The sequence below is a fragment of the Geotrypetes seraphini genome, chromosome 14 (assembly GCF_902459505.1).
Source record: "Geotrypetes seraphini chromosome 14, aGeoSer1.1, whole genome shotgun sequence".
In the NCBI taxonomy this organism is placed as follows: domain Eukaryota; kingdom Metazoa; phylum Chordata; class Amphibia; order Gymnophiona; family Dermophiidae; genus Geotrypetes; species Geotrypetes seraphini.
Window position 1 is genome coordinate 45,659,731 of NC_047097.1, and position 19,947 is coordinate 45,679,677.

Consider the following 19,947-nt stretch of genomic DNA (forward strand, 5'->3'; position numbering starts at 1 on the left):
AGGAAGCAATCAGTCAAGAAAACTTCATTTAAGGAATGGAAAAGGTTAAAAACAGACGAAAACTGGAACAAGCAGAAACATCAACGCAGGTGCTGTAAGGCGGTGAAAGGGACCAAAAGAGATTACAAGGAAAAAAATAGCTAAGGAGGCGAAGAACTTCAAACCGTTCTTTCAATATATTAAGGAGAAACGATCCGCGAAGGAAGCGGTGGGACCGTTCGATGAACATGGAATAAAGGGAGCACTAAGAGGACAAAGCAATTGCCGACAAACTGAACACATTTTTTGCGTCTGTATTTACCGAAAATGTACACAGCATACCAGAACCCATCAGGCTGTATGCTGGAAACGAAGACGGAAAGCTGACAGGATTGACGGTCAGTCTAGAGGAGGTGTGTAGGCAGATTGATAGGCTTAAATCCCCGGGACCGGATGGCATCCATCCAAGGGTCATCAAGGAACTGAAAGGGACCATAGCTGAACTGCTTCAATTAATAGCCAATCTGTCGTTCAAATCGGGAAAGATTCCGGAAGACTGGAAGGTGACGAATGTTCCGCCGATCTTCAAAAAAGGTTTGAGGGGAGATCTGGGAAACTACAGACCTGTGAGTCTGACCTCGGTACCGGGAAAGATGGTAGAGTCACTAATAAAGGACAGCATCATTGATCACCTTGATGGACACGGGCTGATGAGGACCAGTCAGCACGGTTTTAGCAAAGGCAGATCGTGTTTGACGAACTTGCTGCACTTTTTTGAGGGAGTAAACAGACAGATAGACAAGGGCGATCGGTCGACATTGTATATCTGGATTTTCAGAAGGCGTTTGACAAGGTTCCGCATGAACGACTACTTTGGGAAAATTGCGAGCCATGGAATTAAGGGTGAAATACGTGGATTAAAAACTGGAGCATAGGAAACAGAGTGGGGGTAAATGGACAATACTCAGACTGGAAGAACATTACCAGTGGTTGCTTGGACCCGTGCTCTTTAACATCTTTATAAACGATTTGGACATAAGTACGACGAGCGAGGTGATTAAATTTGCAGATGATATGAAGTTATTCAGAGTAGTGAAGACGCAGGGGGATTGTGAAGATCTGCAACGTGACATAATCGGGCTTGAGGAATGGGCATCGGTAACAAAAATCTCATGCACGAATGCAGGATGTCCGGGGCAGTACTTGGAGAGACCACCCAGGAAAGGGACTTGGGAGTACTGATCGACAAGTCAATGAAGCTGTCCGCTCAATGTGCAGCGGTGGTGAAAAGGGCAAACAGAATGCTAGGAATGATAAAGAAGGGGATCATGAACCGAAAGGAGAAGGTTATCATGCCGCTGTACCGGGCCATGGTGCGCCCTCACCTGGAGTACTGCGTCCAGCACTGATCTCCATACATGAAGAGGGACACGGTACTACTTAGAGAAGAGCGACTAAGATGGTTAAAGGGTTGGAGGAGTTGCCGTACAGCGAAAGATTAGAGAAACTGGGCTTCTTCTCCCTCGAACAGAGGAGATTGAGAGGGGACATGATCGAAATATTCAAGATACTGAAGGGGATAGACTTAGTAGATAAGGACAGGTTGTTCACCCTCTCCAAGGTAGGAAGAACGAGAGGGCACTCTAAAGTTGAAAGGTGATAGATTCCGTACAAACGTAAGGAAGTTCTTCTTCACCCAGAAAGTGGTAGAAAGCTGGAACTCTCTTCTGGAGGCTGTTATAGGGGAAAACACCCTCCAGGGATTCAAGACAGTTAGACAAGTTCCTGCTGAACAAAAATGTGCGCTATTAGGGCTAGTCTCGGTTAGGGTGCTGGTCTTTGACCAGATGGCTGCCACGTGAGCGGACTGCTGGGCATGATGGACTACTGGTCTGACCCAGCAGCGGCAATTCTTGTTATGTTCTTATCTAACGTACCTGGGGCAATGGGGGGGATTAAGTGACTTGTCCAGGGTCACAAGGAGCAGCGGGGGTTTGAACCCACAACCTCAGGGTGCTTAGGCTGTAGCTTTAACCACTCCTCCCACTCTCCCCACCTACTCTCGGTTTCCTATCTGCCAACCAGTTTTTAATCCACATCAGTGTTCTCCCCAGAAATTTTTTCCAGCCGGGTGGCATGAAAAAGTAGCCAGGTGGGGCGAGATGGGGAAATTTGGTGGTGGGGAAAATTAATCCCCCTCTTTTACTAAGGTGCGCTAGCATTTTTAGCGCGCGCAAACCCCTGCGCTGTGTGGGAAAACTAGTGCCAATTCAATGCTGGTGTTAGCATCTAGCACACATGGCAATTCCTCCGTGCGTTAAGTGCACATTAAAACCACTATCGTAACTTAGTAAAAGGAGCCCTAAATGTATACTATTTTTATTAGTTAATTATTATTATTTTCCAACGCTCAATATGACTTCCTTTTTTAAGGTTTGACACTTGTGCCAGAATATTTTTACTAAATTTAAGAAGTATTTGCCCTCTTTCAAATGGTATAGAGGTTTAAAAAAGGGAAAGGCATTAATGAAGTCATTAGGTTCAATCTAGCCATTTATTTCTGCATGAATTTAAACAACTAAAAAAAAAAGATAAATATAGCTCATCCAGTCATACAAGAAATGGCTCTATAGCAGGGGTGCATAAGCACCAGCATTTCTCTTCCCCCTCCCCCTCTAATTGGGTACAGCAGCATTTCTCCTCCCATTCACCCCACCCCCCCGGCCTCACACACCCGGCAGATTTGCTACAAACAAAGGCAAGTTGCAAGTTTCCCTTCGTTGCTGACCTATCTCCCAAAGGTCAGTGATAGAGGGAAGCTTACAACTTGCTGCTCTTGCTTACTTCCGGCCTTTCTCGTTGCCGGGTCCTGCCTTCACGGAAGCAGAAAGTAGGCAGGACCCAGTTGCGAGAAAGGCCTGAAGTAAGCAAGAGCAAGTAAGCTTCCCTCCGTGGCTGGCCTATCTCCCGCTTGCTCTGGGGCTCTAATGGTCAGTGCCGGCTTCTCTTCCCTACCCCCCCCCCCCCCCCGACGTAACTTCCGATTTTGGAGGGAAGCCGGGTTCGAGTCACTTGCTGGGTTTTGTTTTGTTTAAAGTCCGGCGGGAGTCTTTCAGCGGCTCTTCAGGCTGCACGTTAAGCAGTGGTGGCAGCAGGATTCGGCAGATGACAGCCGGGCGGTAATCTAAATTTGCTGGGCGGAACGCCCGGCTGAAAAGCGCTGGGGAGAACACTGCACATGAGTATTTCACCCTCTATTCTATGGCTCACAATTTTTCGAAGCAGTCGTTCATTATGGGTGATCCTGACTACAGATGCCAGCCTTTACGGCTGAGGGAAGGGTGTCACTGAAGGTCATACAGGCCAAGGCCGCTGGTTGCCTTCACAGAGAACATGGCTCATCAACAGATTGGAACTGAGAACCATTTGAATGGTGCTAAGGGCATTCCAGGAGTCCCTGGAAGGGAAAACGCTCGAGTTCTCTGGGACAGTGCCACAGCAGTGGTTTGTTAGCATCAAGAGTGCGCTATTAAAACTGGAGGCTCAGCTGTTATTTCACTGGGCAGAGAACCATTTACTAGCCATCTCTGCAGTGCATGTAGCAGAAGTGAATGATGTTCAGGCTGACTTTCTCAGTTGTTAGACACTGGATCTAGGTAGCATTGAACAGTATTGTTGAGCACTGGGGGCATCTGTTTGACCTGATGGCATTGGCCCAGAATCACAAAAGTGCATGATATTTCAGTCAAAGGTGTGAGTGGGGAAGCCCTGGTGTAGATACCATAGTGCAGCCGTGGCCCACTAGGGATTTCTTGTATGTGTTCTTCTTTGGCCAATGGCCGTGTTGTTCAGAGAACCAATGCCTCAAGAACTTGTGAACCTTGTGACTGTGGATAGTCCGTACCGATCATGGTACATGGATTTAGTTAGGCTACAGAAAGTCTTGAGTCTGAAACTCCCTCTCCATCTGGCACTGCTCTTGCAAGGTCCAATCACCTTAGAAAATCTGGAATGCTTATGGCATGGTTCTTGTGCGTATGGCCTTTGTGCAAAAAGGGTATTCAGAGGTGGTTATTGCCACATGGCCTGGAAATTATTTCAACACTGGTGTTCAGACCAGCAGATAGAGCTGGTTAGGGCTCTGATAGCTGCTGTCCTGCCCTTCAAGAAGGGCTAGAAAAGGGCTTTGCAGTCAGTCAAAGGTTCAGATGGCCAGTCTCTCTCCTGTTTTCAAGCTCATTTGGAAAAAATGTTCCTTGATCTCTTACCCTGATATTTCCATATTTTTAAGGAGGGGAGTGTAGTTGCGTACATTGTTTCAAAACTATCCTTCATGAAACTGTAACCTTGTGTTTGAGGTCCTAAGTAAGCCCTGTATGAGCCTTGTATGAGGCCATGCTGATGGACTTCACTGTAACGACAATCTTTCAGGTAACCATTGTTTCAGCTAGAAGAGTTTTGGAATTCTAGGCCCTGTCATGCAGGGAACCATTGCTCAGAATTACAGAGGCAGGAGTTTTTGACGTATGGTTCCATCTCTTCTTCCAAAGGTGGTATCTGTGCTCCATGTGAATCAGGAAGGTCCAATTGCCTGCATTCCGAAGCAGGACAAAATACTAGTATGGCTAGATGTTGGAAGTGTTCTCATTCGTTACCTGGAAGCGTCCATTGATTTATTTATTTATTTTTTTTCCAGTTGTCAGATAATCTCTTTGTCTTAAAGGGCTCTGGATGCAGAACCCAAAGGCCTTGATTTCCAGATGGATACGGACGGCTGTTTCCTCTGTTTTCATAGGATGTGGTAAACGTCCACCAATTTCCTTGAAAGTGCATTCAAGTGTGGCTTCATGGGTGGAATCAGGACAGTTTCTCCTGATGAGATTTATAGTGCAGCTATGTGGTCCACTCTACATAACATTAAGTTTTACAGAGTGAATGTGGCAGCTGAAAAGGACTTCGCTTTTGGGTTTGGGGTGCTAGCAGAAGGCTCTTCTATCCTACCCTAGGCTTAAGGGATTGTACCTTTTTTTTTTTTTTTGCACTGGAACAGAAGATCAGATTCTTACCTTAATCTTCTTTCCAGTAGAGAAGCATAAGTCCTGAAGCCCTAACCCGGGGGTCGGCAACCCGCGGCTCTTTTCCACCTTTGCTGTGGCTCCGGTAGTGTGTCACGCAGGCATGCAATTTACAAGTCCGGCGTCGCGGCGGGAAATAGCCATGCTGAGCAGTGAGCTCAGCACGTACACAGATGAAAGCCTTGCTTGCTGATTGGTCCGGCGGCCCTGCCCCGCCGTGCCGCCGGACCAATCAGCAAGCAAGGCTTTCATCTGTGTAGTGCTGAGCTCACTGCTCAGCATGGCTATTTCCCGCCGCGACGCCGGACTTGTAAGATGCACGCCTGAAAAAGAAATCATCCTGGCTGGGGTCGGTGTCATGCTCCGGAGATCTACAGCCTTCCTATCTCCCTCTCCCTTCTACCTGCTTCCAGCCACATCCCCTGCTCCGCGGCTCTCTTCGGCAACTCAGCAGCAGCGATCGACACAAGCTTCTGACGTCGGGGCCTACCCTCTGCGAGTCCCGCTTGTTTCAACTTCCTTTTTCCACAGAAGCGGGACTCGTAGAGGGAAGGCCTCGATGTCGGCAGCTTGTCTTGATCACCGCTGCTGAAGAGAGCCGCGGAGCAGGGGGGTGTTGCCAGGTGCAGGTAGAAGGGAGAGGGCCAGATGCAGGACTCGTGGGTGAGGGAGAGAGAGAAAGAGAGAGGGGAGGGAAACAAAAGGAAATATTTCATACTGGGCTGGGCTGGAGTGGAGGGAGGGTGGAAAGATTCTAGCTACAGGGTGCAGTAACAAAGGAAAAGGGGGGAAAGCTGAAAATGGAGATAGTGACACAAAGAAGAGAAAGGGTAAGCAGGACCTACTGAATAAGGATAGAGATACAGAGGGGACATGAAGAGGAGGTGAAATAGAGACATAGAAGTAATACTGAAAAAGTATGTGTGTGGGGGGGAGATAAAGACATTGAAAGGGCAAATGGTGAACATGGGGTAAAGACAAGGACAGAGACAAATGAAGATTCTGAAAAAATGGTGAGATAGGGATATAGGTGAGATGGACACAAAGAAGGGTGATGCTGGAAAATAGGTGGAATGGTAATTCTGACAGACACAGAAGGGAAATGCTGGATCAAGGAGAGATGGGGCTCAGGCTGGATGGAATGAGGAGAAATGCCTTGTTGGCCCGGAACTTCCTCTCCTACGTCAGAATTGACGTCAGGGAGCGGAATGCTGGTCAGCAGCGCAACACTTCTGCAGGGAAAGCTTGGGACGGCGGTGGCTTGGGGGCTGTTTCCCGATTGCGGTGGCAGCAAACCGAGTGGCTTGGGGGAGGGCACGGAGACAGAAAGAAGGGGGAACAGGGAGACAGAAAGAAAAAGTTGGGGGAGAGAATGAGGTCTGGAGGAGAGGAAACATACAGGAGGCTGAAAGAAAGGAAGAAAGTTTGGATGCACAGTCAGAAGAAGAAAGTGCAACCAGAGACTCATGAAATCACCAAATAGCAAAGGTAGGAAAAATGATTTTATTTTCAATTTAGTGATCCTGTATATAGCATTAAGATAAGAAACAATATATGCAGTGTTAGATTTGTTTTATAATGGTTTTGCGGCTCCAAGTTTTTTTTTCTTTTCGAAAACGGGTCCAAGTGGCTCTTTATGTCTTAAAGGTTGCAGACCCCTGCCCTAACCTATGTTTTCAGTGTAGCCTGCTTTTGGCTTCAGACAGGTATGATACTGCAGAGACTTATCTATTGACACTCGAGCAATATGGAGCTACGACTTCATAGATACAGAAGCCATAAGATTGCTCTTGCCAAAGTCAGAGCTAGCCAAGTGTTAGTGCTGGTTGCCCTCAGGTGGCTGTTTCTTGTTCAGCCTTGTTGATGCTATGTTGCATTTGTTAGAGTTGTGTTTTTTTGCAGAGCAGATCAAAAGAACATGTTTGGGGAGTTCCCTATGCCTCTCCTTGTTTCTGCTCTGGGGTTCAAGTTTCAAATTTTATTATTTTTAATATACCGACCATCAGCATGTATCTGGCCGGTTTACAATGCTAACAAAAAAAAAAAAGTAAAATAATAATTTATAGAAGGGGGAAGAGTGAACATTAAAAAGACAATTTACAAATACAAACATGAACTTGAGGGTAATAAGGGGAAGGGAGGGTCAATTACATTATTAAAAACAAAGTTTAAGAGAAAAGGGAGGGGGGATATAACATCAGGAATGGAGTCGCTTCTTAAAAGCGATTGAGATTAATTTTGCTAGCTTTTGAAGAGGAAGTATTTAAAAGTTGTGGTATGCGTCTTGAAATAAGAACTTTTTTAGTTTAGTCTTGAATTTGTCGAAGATTTTCATGGCAGAATTGAGGTGGCATGGCGCTCCATAAAGTTGGAGCAACTACAGAGAAGTTCGTTTTCCTAGTGTAGTAGAATTCTTTGATGGAAGGGACGGTCAGTAAGTTCTGATCTGCTGACCTTAAGGGTCCAAGAAGGGCAGAGAGGGATGATGAGTTTGTCGAGAAAAAGTGAAAGACGCGAGAGTTTGATTTTAAAGACCAGCATTAAGGTTTTATAAGTGATACGGTGTGTGATGGGTAGCCAGTGAGCTTCTTTCAGAAGAGGAGTAACGTGATCATATTTCCCTATCTTATGGATAAGTTTGCTGTATTTTCGATGAGCTGCAGACGACGTAGTTCTTTTTGGGGAATTGCGTTATATAGGGAATTACAGTAATCTAAATGAGAAATGACCAATGAGTGGACTAGGGTTATGATAGCATTAGTTTTGAGAACTGAAGTTAAGGAACGGAGAAGCTGAAGTTTGTAGAAGCAGGTTTTTACGACGGAGCTTATCTGGTCGTGACAGGTTAAATCTTTGTCTGTAGTTACTCCGAGCAGTTTTATTTTTGTTTCTATTTTTACTTGGCAATATTTAATGGTGATTTTTCCTTTTATTTTTTCATTGTTCCTGATCAGGAAGAGTATACCACAGGATTTATTGATGTTAAGGGAGAGTATTTATGTGGAGCCAATCACTGATTTTGTCCAGTTTGTTATTAATTTCTTGTATTTCATTTATTTTTGAAGAATCAACAGGATGGATTAGTTGAATGTTGTCTGCATATGCAAAAATAGTAAAACTGATGGACTGAGCTAGGGTGAGAAGAGGAGAAATAAAAATTAAATAGTAAAGGGGAGAGGATAGAGCCTTGGGACGCCGTAAGTTTCAACAATAGGAGGTGAGGTTTTCTCTTTCGAGTGAGCTTTAAAGTTACGTTCATTAAAGTAAGAGATAAAACCATAAAAGGGCTGAACCTGTGATACCACAGTTCCTAAGACGATCAATAAGGAGATAGTGATCGACAGTGTCGAAGGCAGTGGAAAATTCGAGAGAGGACAGATTTTCGGTGGTCAAGAAAGTAGTGTACAGTAGTGATGAGACCAAGTAAAGATAATTTGGTGGAGTAATTAGAGCGTAAGCCTGTTTGGGGGTGGAGCGCGTTGGATTTATCGATAAATTCTGTGAGCTGGTTATGTATTATTTTTTCCTTAAGTTCGTTGATGCAAACTGATAAGAGGGCAGTGCCCGGTGATGCAGGGAGGTGGAGTTGAAAATGTAGATGCCTTCTGCGTTCCTCACGGTTGAAGGTGCACTAACCACAGGTTCAGGACTCTGAGTGCTCTTCTATTGGATAGACCATCAAGGTAAGAACCTAATCCTCTCTCTCATTTTGAAGTAACAGCAATTATAGTGACAGTTCAGACTCGCAGTTCTGAACCCTATATATATATATATATATATATATATATATGCACTACCTTTTCTTTGTGACTTTTTGTTGTTGTTGTTCTGTGCTGCCTCCAGCATAGTAGAACAAAGTGCAGTCTTAGAATGAATTCCAGGTGTGCTATCTTGCATATGCTGATATGTTCCCTTCATTAATGACCTGTTAAATATATTCTAGGCAATTCAGGCAGCAGTGGTGGTGGCAGTGGGAGTTCTACCAGAAACCTCTGGGTCAGTGGACTTTCTTCCAATACCAAAGCAGCAGATCTGAAAAATCTTTTTGGCAAGCATGGGAAGGTAAAAGTTTTTAAGAGTTTGTTTGCTAAACATATTGCAAGAAGGTGTTAGAAACTGGTTTTATCGAACAAAGTGGACGTTTTAATACCTCTAGTGGCATAGTGGAAGAAAAGATTAGTGTTCCATGAGAGAACCTGAAGTGTAGTTCTTGGGGAAACATAATATGCAGGCTTTTGGGGCTATTCTGTTATTTATGTATTCTATATACTCAAATATAAACCAGGATTTGGGGGCTAAAAAATTGGTCCAAAAATGGGGGTCCCGGTTTATATTCGGGTCAATGCTCCCTCCCAGAATTTTTAAGGCCGCTGCTGCCAGGCTCTGCCCTCCTCCTACTTCCTGCCCTATCATACCTCTGCCGATCCCTGGTGGAGGTGCAGCGGGCAAGAGCAAGCTTTCCAAACTCGTGCCCTGCTGCTAACTGGCTGCACAATTCAATTTCTTCATCTGAGCAGCACATGCAGCAGCGCGATTTGGTGCTGCTTTTCGGTCCTGAGCGGTTTCCTTACTAGCTTCCGCAAATTCTCGCGAGAATTTGTGGGAGCTAGTAAAAAACAGCTGTAGCGAAGTTCACACAGAGACTTGTTTCGGCTGTTTTTTACTTGCGCAGGCTAAAGTTTTTGTTTGCAGTTCTATTTGATACCTTATCAACCTGGGACCACTGATGAAGGCGTGTTAACCAAAACACGGACCATGTCGGGTCCTTTGGTTTGGTTTAAGGTGGTAATATTAACCGTATTCATAATTTTGTTATAGTAAACTTAGCCTGCATTCTTGTACATTTGTCTGCAGTTTTTCTTTTTTTTGGCTCAATAAGGGAACAAACAATAGAGCCTTGAAAAGTGCAGCCACGCTGAAACCAGCCTTTTTACCTCAAGTACTTGATTAAACAGATTTCACCTTTTCCAGAAGTACATTCCACAGCGCAAACTTCCTCCTTTTCAACGTCATGTTTATGATCTGTTTCAGCTGAAGAAATATATGGTACGTTCTACTTAACATTCACGATACAAGCAGAATATCTTCAGAATTAATAGCCACACCAAATGATATTCATAGACTTATACTGTCAGAAACCAAGTGCTGTAAACTTTTTAATCTGTGAAAACTGTAAAAGCCTCAGTGTTTCCCAGGATAAAACCTGTGAAACTAACTATGCCAATAATACTATTGACATAGAGAAATACATCCTTGGCCTTATATTCTACCGTTACACATTCTCTTATTTATCTATTTAACAGGGCCTGTTGGGATATTTCTATATGAATTGATCTGATTTGAAATTGTTTAAGAGCAGCATACTGATACCGCTAAAACTGCAGCTTCGGTGGTTTTGCACTGTCAGAAGAAAACAAGATAAGTGCTCACTTTTCTATAAAACTTTAAAAGCCAGTAAAAAGTTAAAAAGTAAATGACAGCAAAAAAGTTAAATAGATAAATAAGAGAATGTGTAACGGTAGAATATAAGGCCAAGGATGTATTTCTCTATGTCAATAGTATTATTGGCATAGTTAGTTTCACAGGTTTTATCCTGGGAAACACTGAGGCTTTTACCGTTTTCACAGATAAAAAGTCTACAGCACTTGGTTTCTGACAGTATAAGTCTATGAATATCATTTGGTGTGGCTATACGTTCTACTTAACGACACATTTGAAATTAACTCCCGTGCTGCGGCCATGTCCGTAGCCATGAGACACCTGGCCTGGCTTTGTGTGTTTGAATTGGATGTGAACCATCAAGACAGGCTTGCAAATGCTTCAGGTCTTGGAGATGAACTTTTTGGTTCCTCTATGGACATGGCTACACAGAAGCTGTCCACTCATGAGACCAGATGGGAGACTGGTCAAGCCTAAAAAGAAGCCTCCACCTTCTCGCCCTTTCAGACTGGATTCTTGTTACCAGCGACAGTTTGCTGCTCAGTCTCAACCTAGAAGGCAAAAACAGCAACCTCGTCAACAACAGAAACCACAGGCTGCTCCCCAAAAACCTACACAGCCTTTTTGATGTGTTTCTTCAGAGCATAGCCACCGTCAACATCTTACAGTCCTTGCCTTAGCCCATCGGAAGCCGTCGACAGTTTTTCATCGATTGTTGGGTGCTCATAACATCAGATTTCTGGGTCTTAACCATCCATCAGAGTTACACTCTCCATTTTCACACCCTGCCTCCAGATCATCTTTCAAAAGAGTCTGCTCTGGGTCCTGCACAATCCTCTATTCTCCAGGAGGTTCAATCCCCTCTCTCTTGCTGAATGCCATTGAGGAAGTTCCTCTTTCTCAGCAGAATCAGGGATTCTACTCCCATTACTACTTAGTTTCAAAGAAGACGGGAGGACTGTGACCCATTCTGGATCTCGGAGCTCCCAACAAATTTGTAGTCAAGAAGAAATTTCAGATCATCTCCCTGCTTTATCCTCTTCTCAATCAGAATGACAGGCTATGCTCTCTGGATCTCAAGCAAGCCTACATGCATATATTTTAATTCATCCGGCTTAAAGGAAATATCTCCGTTTTCAGATACATCATCACTACCAGTGAAAGATCACTTTGGGCAGCCACAAAACTTAGAGACTTGAAAAAGCACAGATGTTTATTCAGCATATACGGACCCCTGAGCCCCAAGATGGCTTCAGAAGTCCCAAAACCAGGAAGTTACAGAGATATTTATACATTCTTCTGGCTATACAACTGAATTCTAGAGAAAACTTTTCACGTGTTACTTTTCTTAACAATCATTGGTCCTAAGCTCACACTAGCAGGGCACTAGCAGGTCACTTATCTAAGCCCTGCAGTCTTTCTGTTACATGTCCAGGAGGGCGGAATACAATATCGTGTATGCTGAGATAGCCATAAGAAGCTAGAATGCCCAAGCTAAAACACCCAGTGCAGGCAGGCTAGAACATGAGATCAGTTAGGTCTGCAGCTAAACATAATTCAGCATTTTATTAAAGAGAAAACTTAGTTCAATACTTAGGAAAACCAGTCCCAGACTCCTTCACCAATACAAGGTCCTTCCCTTTGGTCTGGTGTCTTCTCCCAGAGTTTTCACAAAGTGCTTGGTTGTAGTTGATCCATCTCTCAGATTGCACAGCCTTCAAGTCTTTCCCTATCTGGATGACTGGTTGATCAAGGCTGTTTCATCTCGGGAGGTGGTTCGAGCAACATCTCAGACCTTTTATTTTCTTAGTCAACTTACCCAAATCACATCTCATTCCGACTCAACATCTTCAGTTCATTGGAGCTATCAGACACCACTCTCATGAGTGTTTCTACCTCCAGATTGCCTTCAGGCTCTCATCTGCCTTGTCAGCAACTGCTTCCTCTTCAATTAATCACTGCATGACACATGATGGTTCTTCTGGGCCACATGGTTTCCACTGTACATATGTGACACCACTTGCACGACTTCACCTTCGTACTGCTCAATGGACCCTTGCGTCTCAGTGGTCTCAAGCGACAAATCGTCTCTCACAGCATATATCTGTAATATCATTTCTTCTGCAGTCGCTTCAATGGTGTATGACTTCCAATCTATCCAGAGGTCTCCTTTTTTCACATACCCCCTCATCGCAAGGTCATTATGACGGATGCATTCCCTTATGCTTGGGGAGTACATATGAATGCTCTTCAGACCCAAGGTCTCTGGACCACCAGATAACGTAAATTTCACATCAATTTTCTGGAGCTCTGAGCAATGTATTATGCCTTCAAGGCTTTCCATTATCTTCTCTGCCCTCAAGTCCTCCTCCTTCACACAGACAATCAAGTAGCAATGTACTACATAAACAATGTAGTACAATGTACTACATAAACAAGCAAGGAGGCAAGGGCTCTCTCCTGTTAGGATGACCAGAAAATCTGGACTTAGGTGAAAGCTCGCAACCTTTTCTTAAAGGCTGTCTATGTTCAAGGGGAGAAGAATTCCCTAGCAGACAACCTCAGCAGACTTCTTCAGCTTCACAAATTCACTCATCTTTGCTCAATGGGGCACTCCACAATTGGACTTGTTTGTAGCTTCCCACAATCACCAGTTGCCCCAATTTTGCTCCAGACTTTACTCTCTTCTCTGTCTGGAAGCTGATGCCTTTCTCCTTTCTCCTGGATTGGATGGGTCTGTTTCTTTATGCATTCCCTCCAATTCCTCTCATGTTGAGAACTTTGTTCAAACTCAAGAGAGAAGCAGCCACCATGATTCTCATTGTTCCTCGGTGGCCCAGGCAGCATTGGTTCTCCCTTCTACTTCAACTGAGCTCCAGTGAGCCCATACCTCTTCCAATTTTTCCTACTCTGCTTATTCAGCATCAGGAATCAATTCTACATACCAACCTGCAATCATTGCACCTGACAGCTTGGTTTCTCTCAGGCTGAATCCATCTGACTTGCATCTCTAGCAGCCTGTTAGACTTATTATCCCAGGACAAGCAAGCAGGTATTCTCACTAATGGGTGACGTGAGCCAACAGAGCCCCGATGCGGATGCTTCTTTGAAGAAAACTCAAAGTTTCGAGTCGCCCGTACCGCGCATGCGCGAGTGCCTTCCCGCCCAATGCACCAAGCGTGTCTCCTCAGTTCTTACTTTTCAGCGGAGCCGAGAAGTCCATCTTTGACTCTCTGTGCAAAGTTCCTTCGCTTGTGTCTTCTAAGTCTGCGGTTTTGATTTTAATTGATCGTAATTGCGCCTCGTTTGTCCTGGCTCAGTCTCCAGCGCCTGCTGCGATGCCTTCCTCAACCTCCTCAGGTCAGGTAGCCCAGCAGCCCATTCCCCCAGTTGTGTTGAAAGTGCCCAAGGCCTCGAAGTCCAAGCACTCACGCTGCTCTGAGGGAACGCGAGGCCCGCGCAGGTGGTCCCATTTCAGATGCGGATCCATCCTTGCCGGCCTCGTTCCAGACCATGCTACAGAAGCACTTCATCGAGCTCTTTACCACGATGGAGCCTCAGCTTCTCTCCCAAATCCAGCCTGGGCACGCGGAGGCCTCCCGCGAGGTCGAGCCGCCTCCAGTGCCTCAGTGGGGAACACACTCTCAACAGGGAGTAGAGTCTCTGCGAGTGTCTGGTCTGGCAACAATGCATGCATCGTAAGGAGCAGGGTACAGTTGATGCAGTCCTCGTACGGCGCTTTTGAGCTTGCGGCTCGGGCAACAGCGTGCTCAGTGGCCATGCGCCGGCTGGCATGGCTGAGGACCATCGACATGGATCCCAACCTCCAGGACAGGCTCGCAAACGTTCCCTGTGTGGGCACCAACCTCTTCGACAAATCCATCGAGGCGGTGACCAAGAAACTATCAGACCATGAACAATCCTTCCACTCCATCCTACGTCCGAAGCCCAGTCCTGCTCCTCCTCGCCAGCCTCGCCCACCGTTGGTATACCAGCGGCGCTACCCTCCAAAACAGGCTCCCCCCAGCAGACAGCCTGTGAAGAGACAGCACCCGCAGAAACAACAGCATAAGCCTCAGCCACCGGCTGCACCTAAGGCCCCCCAGCCCTTTTGACTGTCTCAAAGAGGACATTTCCTCCATCGTCCTCCCTTTCTCAGTAAATCCACCCATCGGAGGTCGCCTCCATCATTTCTACTGCCGATGGACGACTATCACCACAGACCTCTGGGTCCTCTCCATCATAAAAGAAGGATACTCCCTTCAGTTCCACCAAGCTCCTCCGGAGCACCCTCCAAGAGAGTATCCTTCCAACTTGACCCAGACCGCCCTTCTTCTTCAGGAAGCTCAGGCTTTGTTACAGCTGGGGGCTGTCGTACCGGTCCCCCAGGTCCAACAGAATAAGGGGTTTTACACCCAATACTTCCTTGTTCCAAAGAAGACAGGCGACCTGCGACCCATCTTGGACCTCAAGATACTCAACAAATATCTGGTCAAAGAAAAGTTTTGCATGCTGACCCTGGCATCACTGTACCCCCTCCTCGAGCAGAACGACTGGTTATGCTCATTGGATTTCACATTCCAATTCATCCAGCCTCCCGTCAATATCTCAGATTCAGGATGGGACACCTTCACCTCCAATACCGAGTGCTACCCTTCGGCCTGTCCTCGCCACCTAGAGTCTTCACCAAATGCCTGGTTGTGGTGGCCGCAGCACTCAGAGCCATGGCCTCCAGGTGTTTCCTTACCTGGACGATTGGCTCATCAAGGATTCCACGTCTCAGGGAGCCGCTCTCGCGATCCAGAAGACAATTTGGCTACTGCAACATCTGGGATTCGAGATCAACTTCCCTAAACTCTTCCCTTCATTGGGGCGATTCTGGATACTACCCAATTCAGAGCGTTTCTCCCGCCCCCACGCAGGGACGCCCTCCTTCATCTCTGCCACTCAGTGTCCTCTCGCACGTCCATCTCAGCGAGACAAATGATGGTCCTTCTAGGCCACATGGCCTCTACAGTTCACGTGATTCCGCTTGCCAGACTTCACCTCAGGATTCCCCAATGGACCCTGGCATCCCAGTGGTCCCAGACGTCTGACCCTCTGACTCACCTCATCCGAGTCACTCCTGCTCTACAACAGTCTCTTCGCTAGTGGATGCTCTCGTCCAATCTATCCAGAAGCTTGTTATTCCATACCCCCCCCACCACCAGAAAGTCCTCACGACCGACTCGTTGACTTATGCCTGGGGGGCCATCTGGATGGCCTCCGCACCCAGGATTACTGGACCAGCACGGACCGCCAGTGCCACATCAATCTCCTGGAACTCAGGGTGATCTTCAACGCTCTCCAGACCTTTCAACATCTCCTTCGCGACCAGGTTGTCCTCATTTGCACAGACAACCAGGTCGCCATGTACTATGTGAACAAGCAGGGAGGCACTGGATCGGCTTCCCTCTGCCAGGAAGCTCTGAAGATGTGGGATTGGGCGACTCACAATAACACCTTCCTCAGAACGGTCTATATTCAGGAGGCGGACAATGCCTTAGCAGACAGCCTGAGCCGTCTTTTGCAACCTCACGAATGGACCCTCAACTCCACGCCCCGCATCATATCTTCTCTCTATGGGGAACGCCTCAGTCCTCTTTGCAGCCCCCCACAACTTCAAACTGCCTTGCTTCTGCTCCAGGATCTACACCCCTCAGCGCCTTGAGGCAGATGCATTCCTCCTGGACTGGATGAATCACTTTCTATATGTGTTTCCTCCATTTCCTCTCATCCAAAAGACTCTAGTCAAGCTGAAGTCAGACCATGCCACCATGATCCTGATTGCTCCACGGTGGCCCAGACAACCTTGGTACTCCCTTCTACTTCAACTCAGTAGCAGGGTGCCATACCTCCTAGCAGTCTTTCCATCTCTGCTTACACAGCATCAAGGATCTCTGCTTCACCCCAACCTGCAGTCTCTACACCTGACAGCTTGGTTCCTCTCAACGTAACCCCTCTCCAGTTTTCTCAACCTGTGAGAGATGTCCTAGAAGCTTCAAGGAAGCCCACTACTAGACAGTGCTACCACCAAAAGTGGACTAGATTTTCTGCTTGGTGTTTTTCCTCATCATCATGAGCCACAACACTCCTCCTTGTCTTCAATTTTGAATTATCTTTTTGCACCTCTCCCATTCTGGTCTCAAGTCTACATCGATACGAGTCCATCTTAGTGCAATTGCTGCTTTCCATCAGCCTCTTCAAGGGAAACCTCTCTTTGCTCATCTGGTGGTTTCCAGATTCATGAAAGGACTCTTCCATGTCAATCCTCCCCTCAAACCGCCGCCGGTGGTTTAGGACCTCAATGTGGTTCTTTCTCAGCTTATGAAACCTCCATTTGAATCTCTTCACAAGGGTCACCTGAAGTATCTCACTTGGAAAGTGGTGTTTCTCATTGGCTTCACTTCTGCCCGAAGGGTCAGTGAGCTACAAGCCTTGGTTGCGGACCCGCCTTTTACAGTATTCCATCAGGACAAGGTGGTTCTCCACACACACCCGAAATTCCTTCCTAAGGTTGTCTCGGAATTTCATCTCAACCAATCCATCGTCCTACCAGTGTTCTTCCTGAAGCCACACTTTCACTCTGGAGAATCTGCTCTTCATACTCTGGACTGTAAGCGTGCTTTGGCTTTCTACCTAGAACGCAACAAATCTTACAGATCTGCTCCTCAACTTTTCATCTCCTTCGATCTGAACAAGTTGGGACGTCCCGTTTCCAAGCCCACCATCTCCAACTGGATGGCGGCTTGTATCTCATTCTGCTATGCCCAGGCTGGATTGCCCCTTGACAGAAAAATCACAGTCCACAAAGTCAGAGCGATGGCAGCTTCTGTAGCCTTCCTCAGATCAACACCGATTGAGGAGATTTGTAAAGCTGCCACTTGGTCCTCGGTTCATACCTTCACCTCACACTATTGTCTGGATACCTTCTCCAGACGGGATGGACAGTTTGGCCAAACAGTACTACAAAATTTATTCTCCTAAGTTGCCAACTCTCCCACCATCCCATTCTGGTTAGCTTGGAGGTCACCCATTAGTAGGAATACCTTCCTGCTTGTCCTGGGATAAAGCAATGTTACTTACCATAACAGTTGTTATCCAGGGACAGCAGGCAGCTATTCTCACGTCCCACCCACCTCCCCTGGGTTGGCTTCTCTGCTAGCTAGTTGAACTGAGGAGACACGCCCGGTGCATTGGGCGGGAAGGCACTTGCGCATGCACGGTGCGGGCGACTTGAAACTTTGAGTTTTCTTCAAAGAAGCTTCCGCATCGGGGCTCCGTTGGATCACGTCACCCATTAGTGAGAATAGCTGCCTGCTGTCCCTGGATAACAACTGTTACGGTAAGTAACATTGCTTTCTTGATGCCTCCAGGAAACCAGCCACCCAACAATGTTATAAACAAAAGTGGATTAAGTTTTCTTCCTAGTGTCTTCATCACGATCCAACTTCCCAGTGGATTTGGTGTTAGATTATTTTCTTCATCTGTCTGACTCTGGACTCAAGTCTACATCTGTCAGAGACCGTCTCGGTGCTATTACAGCCTTTCATGTACCAGTTGAGGGAAACTCATACTCTGGTCTCCAGATTTATGAAAGGACTTTTTAATTTTAAACCATCTCTCAAGCCTCCACCTTTCGTCTGGGATCTTAATGTGGTTCTTTCCAGTTTGATGAAGCCACCATTTGAACCAGTGACCACAGCTCATCTGAAGTTTCTCCCCTAGAAAGTGGTTTTCCTTATTGCTCTCATCTCTGCCAGGATGGTCAGTGAATTAATAACGTTGGTGGCAGATCCACCCTTCACAGTTTTTCACCATGATAAAGTGGTTCTAAGCATGCATCCAAAATTTCTACCGAAAGTTGTCACGGAGTTTCATCTCAGTCGATTGTTCTGCCAGTGTTTTCTAAGCCTCATTATCACCCTGGAGAAACCGCTTTGCACGCTCTGAACTGTGAAAGTGCTTTCGCCTATTACATCGACAGGACAAAGCATCATTGTACTTCTCCCCGACTCTTCTCCTTTTATCCAAACAAGTTGGGACATTCTGTTTCCAAGAGAACGATTTCCAACTGGCTGGCTGCCTGTATGTCGTTCTGTTATGCTCAGACTGAACTGGCACTGGAGAGTCATGTCACAGCCCACAAAATTAGACCTGTGGCAGCTTTTGTTGGATCTACTCCCATTGAGGAAATCTACCATCTGGTCCTTGATTCGTACCTTCACTTCTCACTATTGTTTGTAGTTTTTCTCCAGACGGGATGGGCACTTTGGCCAATCTGTATTACAAAATTTATTTCCTATGCGCCAACACTCCCATCATCCCATTCTTGTTAGCTTGGAGGTTATCCATCAGTGAGAATATGCTGCCTGCTTGTCCTGGGATAAAACAGTTACTTATCGTAACAGGTGTTATCCAGGACAAGCAGGCAGCATATTCTCAACATATGGGTGACGTCAACCAAGAAGCCCTGATGCGGACAGCTTCACAAGTAAAATTGCTTGAAGAACTTTTGGAAAGTTTGCGACTGCCACACCGCGTATGCGCGAGTGCCTTCCCGCCTGACGTGGGGCGTGCATCTCCTCAGTTCTCAAAGTTTTCCGCAGAGCTGAAAAGCCCTCGTTTCAAGGCTCTGCGCAAGAGTTAGTTCCTTTCATGCCTTCTCATTGCCGCGTCTTGTGTTTTTTCTTCTTTTCTTCAGAGTCGCTGCATTGTGTGAGAAAAGCTTTTGTGTAATTCCCCCCCCCCCATCCCCCCACCCATGTCATGGCGGGGCCTGTTCTGCGGCCTCAGCCTGCAGGCTTTGATTTAGCCATGGCTGTCTTTTGTTCCATATCCCGGCTGGTCACAGGGTTAAGAACATAAGAATTGCTGCTGTTTGGTCAGACCAGTGGTCCATCGTGCCCAGCAGTTCACTCCCGCAGTGGCCCCTAGGTCAAAGACCAGTGCCCTAACAGACCTACCCTACCTGCGTACGTTACTGTTCAGCAGGAACTTGTCTAACTTTGTCTTGAATCCCTGGAGGGTGTTTTCTCCTGTAACAGCCTCAGAAAGAGCTTTCCAAAACTCTGGGTGAAAAAGAACTTCCTTACGTTTGTACGGAATCTATCCTCTTAACTTTAGAGAGTGCCCTCTCGTTCTCCCTGCCTTAGAGAGAGTGAACAACCTGTCTTTACTAAGTCTATTTCCTTCAGTATCTTGAAAGTTTCAATCATGTCCCCTCTGTCTGCTCTTTTCAAGGGAAAAGAGGCCCAATTTCTCTTAATCTCTCACTGTACGACAACTCCAGCCCCTTTACCATTTTAGTTGCTCTTCTCTGGACCCTTTCGAGTGTACTGTGTCCTTCTTCAAGTACTGCGTAGTATTCCAGGTGGGGTCATACTATGGCCCTGTACAGTGGCATAACATTCTC

At 46.4% G+C, this 19,947-nt stretch overlaps 1 protein-coding gene across 3 annotated transcripts in view; it reads left to right on the forward strand.

The window, feature by feature from the left end:
- The window catches only part of SLTM (SAFB like transcription modulator), a 362,439-nt gene that overhangs the window by 143,367 nt on the left and 199,125 nt on the right, over positions 1 to 19,947 (forward strand). For all 3 annotated transcript variants that reach the window (XM_033919728.1, XM_033919731.1, XM_033919730.1), the window contains one exon: positions 8,998 to 9,116. In XM_033919728.1, coding sequence (XP_033775619.1) covers positions 8,998 to 9,116 — 119 coding nt within the window. The remainder of the gene's footprint in view (positions 1 to 8,997; positions 9,117 to 19,947) is intronic.